Raw genomic sequence first — 6,957 nt, 5'->3', positions numbered from 1 at the left:
TCCTTAATGGTGTATGTTGTGCTATTGTGCATTTGCACTGTATCAATGTCAAAAGCAATTGTCGCTGAACAACTTAACGTATGAACAAAGAGTGCAAAAAATGTGACATACTTGTGTGTATTTTTTTTTGTCTCATCTGCGACATCTTGGGTGTTGCACATAGCCTACTTAGGCAAATCATTTTTTTTGGGTGCTGAGCCTGAAAAGCCATTTTAGGGACTACATGGCACATTTAGAGGCAGCAATATTGAAAGGTTAGAGGGTGATTATCCCTTCCATGTCTTGAGTAGACAGCATTTTTAAATACTCGTCAAACTTGATTTAGTGGATGTTATGTAGCAATAATTACTTAAACTTAAGTTGTCTACTTGCTATCAGCTTTTTAGCATATCAATGAGTCCACTTTCTGGTTTCACCTAGGTCACTTAAGTCAATGTCATTACTGGATACAATTGTCTGGGGCAGGTATAAACAACATACATGACTTGAGTAGCGGAGCTAATTGTCTCTACCAATGAACTATTTCGCGGTTTGTGCTGGACCTGCATTCAAAAGTATCCACTGGACCTGACCTCCCCCACTGGACTTGACCTCCCCCTAGAGGTGTAATTGTACAAGCAAGTTTAATCATTGAGACTACATAATCCACAATCTTTCCTGTGATTAATTGACGGAGATATGCATAAACACACTTTAAATCATTCTTGCTGGATTCTACGAGACACCCTAGAGTGAAAACTTACCCATAGATAAAGTCACACTTTGTACTTTGTATGGAATGTAATAGGTAGAGATACAGAAAAGCGAAGTTTATCTCAGCCCAATGTATGTCCGTGCTTAGCAGACTCTTATTTTTTTAAGCAATACTAAATGAGACGAAAACATGGTGGCAGGAAGCGACCGTCTCCTCTCACCTTTTGCGGGACTACAAATAAATGTTAAATAAGTAAAAAAATAAGTTATTTGTTAAGCAGCAGACGGAACATTTTTGTTCGGCTGGAGAAAGGAGTCTGAGCAATCAGGAAGTGTCATGTTGTAAAGGTAAGTGTTGTCAAACGACCAGCGAGGTTGTTCATAAGTTAAGTTAAGTAGACGGGCTAACTAGCTAACCTTAGCTAACGCTAACTGCCCCACACGTGACTGCTAATCCCGTTATCGTGAACAAACATTGTTATGTTGCTAACTCCCTTCTTGGAAGTGGCTAATATAACTTTAGGGATTTATTTTATTTTAATTTGCAAAGGTGACGCCAATGTACGCCCATGCAGAACAAACTTGCTTGTTGGGAAAAACATATTTTAAGTGTCAACAACACGAGGCACACTCAAAACGGCATATAAAGTGACTCAGAAAATAAAATATTAGGGGCATAACGTTATTAACGATTTCCATTACTGCTAGTGTAACTCCAGCTTCCAATGCATTATTTTAGCATTATAAAGTATTACCAAATGTTCCCCTCACATATAGTCCTTTATGTTTTAGACTAAATCACACCATGATGTTAGAAATTAATGGAAACAATGGTCATATAATGATTTTCGGTATGCTATACTGTAAAAACAAGCAGCACAAACGCATCAATACATTAGATACACATTTGATTATAATAGGACAACCACAGGTGTGTCTAATGACAGATGATGAGTAGGCTATACAGTATGTGTGTACATGTTAATAGCATTTGAGTATTAGTGAATGTATTTTTAATAAGAGATTTAGACTCTCAGGCTGACTTTTCAAAGTTGTTTTTGTGACAGTTGTTTTAATTTTAATTGGATTTAGGCCTAGTATGTAATTTGTGTTGAATATATTGCTACTATACCGCTAACACTGACATATTTTACCACAGTTTCTCAAGGTTGACTTCTGTATGAAGTGTTTTTTCTTGTACACTATCGCCATCTGCTGGAACAAAATGAGTATGACAAGAAATTCTCCCAGTTTTCGTATAATTCTTATGTTTGACTTCTCTGTGTTTTTGTGTGTCCTGGCTTTAAGACTGTCTGTTAAAGTGAGCACGTAAACTGCAAGAGCAACTTTATTCATCAGACATTTATAGAAATATTGGTTTCTAGACAGTGAATGAGGTCTATTAAAGTATGAAGGAGTTTGGTGGTATCTCTTTATTCTTAGTCCTTTATGTGTATGATATAACTACTTTACCAGACTAAAAACAAGACCAGGTTGGTCTCCTTGCACCTCTAACCCACTCAAAAAACTTAGATCGCAAATAGAAAGAATGCAATAGAAACAATGACTACTACAACGTAAGCTTTGCGTGAGAATGGCCAACATTACAATGAATGAATTAGAGTACTAAATAATAGTATCCATAAGCAGTTTCTGCTTCCAAGGTTGACTCCATATAATATGTTTTCATTATAAATATGTACGGTTAGAAAGATGTGACACACAAACGCATGTAAGTGTCATCTGTTTGGATATTTTGTAATGGATTTAAACATGTATAGGTTTTTAGGTTGCAGTAAGGGTGAGGTTCATTGACGTACATTACATTTGTATTGACTGTCACTTAAGGGGAAGCATATTGTTATCTTTACAATTCAAATGTTCCCTGCAGCTGCCCCTCCGGACACAAAACAACCAAGGGTTTTGGACATGTACTTCTCTGTAGTGCACCCATAGATTCTGGCTCATGTGTCTGTGTCCAATACATGCATTAGACCCCCTCCCCTTTTGATTTCAAATCTGCCCAAATCCTTGCAAACTAGTGTTACTCTGTCCTGCTCAAGAGCTGGAGGGACCAAGTACTGACCTGAAGGATCAGAGCAAAGCCTTTGAGTGGGTAGCTAATTCCCTCTTTAGCCCTCATCAGCTGTCCTCTGGGCTGGGATGGAGGCGTGAGCAATAAAGCAAAGCTTGCCCCATCTGGCAGGAAAATACCAAGATAGCTAAAAGAGAAGAAAGGAAACTACTGTAGTTATTTGTATGTGTTTTGTACTGTTAAAAAAAACACTTGTCCAATCTTCTCTTATTCCTGGACCAAGTCAACATACATTAGCGAACATATTTATCTACTTTGGGTACTTAGGGTTAGGGTTTTTTCCTTTTCTTACTGTGTCTCTGTGATAATCCACTGACACATTAAACCCCTAACGCCACCCTTTCACCCTTTTGTATTAGATTTGTAAAGTATTCAACACCTGAAGCCAAACGTAAACTTCATACATATCTACAATAAATTACTTGAGACGTACATATAACACCAAATAATACATATCCAGGACTGTTGTAGTAGGCTGCATTAGTTGTTGCTAGGTGTCTAATAAACTGGCAACTGAGTGTATATTTACAAGAACTTTTAAAGCAATGGCACCTACAAAAAAGATAACAAACTGAGGCCCCTTGAGGCCCCTGCTACTTATAGTGTCTGTGACTCTATTGGCCCCTGTTACCCCAATTGAGGAGTAATACAAGATAAATTGACACTGGGCCCAATTTCATCTTTACTTGAAGACAGAACTGCTGCTGTTTAGAGTGTTGCCCCTAACCTATCTGTTAGCCCTAATAGAGGGCAATCTATAGATAAGTGTGTCCTGCCAGGAAAATCAATATCGATGTGGCCCCTGATGGTTTTTGAGTTAAAGTGCTTTGTTTTCTGTCATTGCCTCGAAACAAAGAGGCTGTGGGTCCTTCTATTAACAATTCCCAGTCAACCCTGAGACGGAGTCGCAGACTGAGTCAGAGATAGAAATAGACAGACAGATGGGGTGGTGGTGGAGAGTGCAGCATTGGTACCAACATCACTAGAGCGTTAGATTTGGTGGAGGATAGAAAAGCATCATCAATGGAGCAAGAGCTTTGAAGAAGAGTGTGATGGGGTGGAACGAGAAAGAGAGAGAGACTATGAATTGCCGAAACAATCTTTCAGTTATAATTTAATAATGACATTACAAAAGTGTATGTTGCAAAGAATACTGTCTGCAAAATTAGAACTGCAAAACGTTTAGTAACGGTAGTAGTTTTTATGTGTCCATTAAACTTTGATGCCAAATGTGTTGCAGTTATTGACAAATCACATTTTTTTCTGAAATATAGTTTTATTGATAGAAATAAAAGCAAGCCTCATCTTGCCAATTTGTAGTCACAGTTATAGTACACAGGCTGAAAGGAATACATAACCAGAAAATTGAATATAGTGTGAATTAAAACTCTGGAAGGGGACTGTGTTTTCCATACAAATATTACCATCATTTAGCTTGTTCACCTATAATATGGCCCCTGGCTTGTTTGTATTTCTTTAAACCAATCACAACATACTGGACGGCACTAAGTGCTAGTTGCAGCAACGGCTAAACGTGCTAAATAGATAGTGGAGATAGAGGAAGGGACATACGGCGCATGAAAGAAACACCGGATGCCAGGCTTTATCCCAGCATGGTACATCTGTAGAGCCCAGTACACTGCACCCATCAAAGCCCCTCGTGGAGTTTACAATACAACACCCTGTAAGGACAACCTCACCCATCCAACTATTCCATGAATTAAAGAACAAATGGGGAAAACCTAAAAGTGATTTCTGAACAACAAAACAAAAACGCATCCCTTAATAACACAAGCAGTTATTCTGTTTTGATGCGCTTCTGCACCAGCGTATTCCTTGCAATTTGAGAAGGGTGTTCAGATATTGGATTGTTGGGAGGGAAAAAGTTGCAATGGTATCTCAAAGTTTATTCAGCAGATTAAACATGCAAACATATCAATGCTCACGCTAGAAATAGTCTTTGCTTTAGTGTAAAAGTCAACACAAACCACATTAAGCCTACACCATTTGAAGTGAGGATTGAGATCTTTTCAGGGATGTGGCCAACGCCAATTATTCAGTGGTAGCTGAAATACAAAAAACAAATATTCAAAACACCCTGCGGAGTACAACTAGTGTGGTAGGCAAGCTCATCGTGAGCAAAGCAAATTCTTTTGGTGGCTATACATCCAAAACACCTTAGGTAAACTTGTGCTTTTGAGCTATATAAACAAAATGGACTTAACTTTAAAACCTTTTGCTAGGCCATAATGAAGTTGTTTTTCTTAGGTGGCCCATGATAACATGACAAACGGTACTCTATTCTTTAAGATTTTATTTTCAAAAGCAAGCAACGGAAGCATATGTGATTTGTTTTCCATATTTCTGCCTACATTATCTTTTGCAACACTTGATAATATGATACTATACCTAGATCTACTTTGTAACATAGGCTACTGTACATATGTATTTTTACATGACATAATGTATTCTTTTGTCAGCTACAGTGTTAGGTAAATGTTGATGCAGGGAAGAGTTTCATTGTAAATACTGTACTTTGGAAAATGGGTCATAAAACATTTTTTGCTAGGTCTTTGCTTTTTTTGGTATTACTCTTAAGATACAGTTACTTCAGTCTTAGTGTGTTAACTATTGTTTAATTTTACCTTTAACGTTTGGTGGACTTTCTGCACATGACGCTCTTTTCTTTTGTCATGCTAACTAGCCAGAGTATTTTCTGTGTCAAACATATTGCTCACACTTCTCACTTCTTCTAACTACATCTTGTAATATCTATTTCTGTGAACAAAACTATTTATTCTGGGTAATGCTACCAGATACTTGTGTTTATAATAGCTTTCATGATCTGGTGTGGCCTTAGTAAATTGTGCGTGTAATAAAAATCTACAAATGAGCGTTGCAAACACTATATTTGTTCATGCAAAAATGCAACAAATAACCTTTAGGTAGGTGAAAGCTTCTGTGGCATTTCTTTCATTTTTTTGTACATCAGCCAGATGTTACCAGTGTGCACACTGTAACTGTACAGCTGTGTCGGTCTCTCTGGTAACCTAGGAGGCAGGGGACTCTGGCCTGGGAGCCTGGGAGAGCAGTGGGGGCTTGATGGACGTATAAGTGTATCATGACAGGGCCGGACTTGAGTGATGGACAGTGGGTTGTGTGGTCTCCATGGCAACAGTCGACACCATGGAACACTCATACCCTGTGTTGTGCTGTGACAATCTTCCCAACTCTTCAGGCACAAGGTTGTTGCCTGGCAAAGAAAACATCATCACTTAGAAATGAAATTGAACACAAGGGCACAGTTTAGTTGCAGACTTGTCTTAGTTACTTAGGAGGAAGAAAAAGCAATAAGGTCTTTACCGTCTACAAAGATGAATGCCAGGGCGTTTTTATCAGTTACAGATGTACCTGTTTCTGAAGAGCAGGATGGACAGGCAGCTCTCCTGGGACAGCTCATGGCAGGGATCATTATTCCTTTCATGCCATTTTCTGCTACCATGGAGAACTGCAGGGTCATACAGTAAAACATTAAGATGTTTGAGTTTTTATAAACAATTTTATAACTGTCACTCCATTTGTTATGTAGGCATGTCTACATAGCACTGGCTTCTTTATCTTTTGTATTTATTGGAAATATTCCTTTAAATATGTCAATTATTTCTGATTGGTGATGAAAGTCTTACCCGAGGCACACTGGTTGTGGTGGTCTCAGACATGCTCTCATCTGTCACGCTGGTCTCGCTTACACTATCCTCTGAGGGCTGTTTGGGGAAGAATTTCCTAGTTCTGCATAGAAGACAATAAGCAAACATGCAGTATTCTAATTTATTTAGAAATCCCTAGGGTCCTCAAATTATCATGTAAATATTCACCAACTCGCATGGCATTTACATGTTATCAAGTTACGGAGGGGGGGCCTTCGCAGAGAAATTACACAATCAAATTCAACATGGTAATATAAAATTGACCTGTGCTCCGCATAACCTGTTATCACTGTAATGCCCCGCACCTTACCTGTCCTGTACCCACATATAAACGTGTTAAAAATGACTTTAAAACGTCTGTTCCGTTGGCCTGCAGGTTTAATGTAGGTTAAGAGAAACTACCCCAAGGGCTGTGTGTCTGTATTTGGTGCATTTGCTTACATGTTTGAGCCCTGTTTAAAA

General features: G+C 38.5%; 1 protein-coding gene and 1 long non-coding RNA gene across 2 annotated transcripts in view; one reads left to right on the top strand and one right to left on the bottom strand.

The window, feature by feature from the left end:
• The first annotated feature begins 6 nt into the window (after nt 1–6).
• LOC116696533 (uncharacterized) overlaps nt 7–6,957 on the top strand; it is a 13,707-nt gene continuing 6,756 nt past the window's right edge. Inside the window, exon 1 of the long non-coding RNA XR_004333761.1 lies at nt 7–1,041. This is a non-coding gene — a long non-coding RNA (uncharacterized LOC116696533). The remainder of the gene's footprint in view (nt 1,042–6,957) is intronic.
• The window catches only part of egf (epidermal growth factor), a 21,437-nt gene continuing 19,309 nt past the window's right edge, over nt 4,830–6,957 (bottom strand). Inside the window, exons 21-23 of the mRNA XM_032527557.1 lie at nt 6,475–6,577; nt 6,200–6,296; nt 4,830–6,041 (exon numbers count right to left, since the gene is read on the bottom strand). Coding sequence (XP_032383448.1) covers nt 5,908–6,041; nt 6,200–6,296; nt 6,475–6,577 — 334 coding nt within the window. The 3' untranslated portion in view covers nt 4,830–5,907. The remainder of the gene's footprint in view (nt 6,042–6,199; nt 6,297–6,474; nt 6,578–6,957) is intronic.

Source organism: Etheostoma spectabile, chromosome 10 (assembly GCF_008692095.1).
Source record: "Etheostoma spectabile isolate EspeVRDwgs_2016 chromosome 10, UIUC_Espe_1.0, whole genome shotgun sequence".
Taxonomy (NCBI): domain Eukaryota; kingdom Metazoa; phylum Chordata; class Actinopteri; order Perciformes; family Percidae; genus Etheostoma; species Etheostoma spectabile.
The sequence above is the reverse complement of the archived record's forward strand: the minus strand, read 5'-3'. Positions and strand labels throughout refer to the sequence as shown.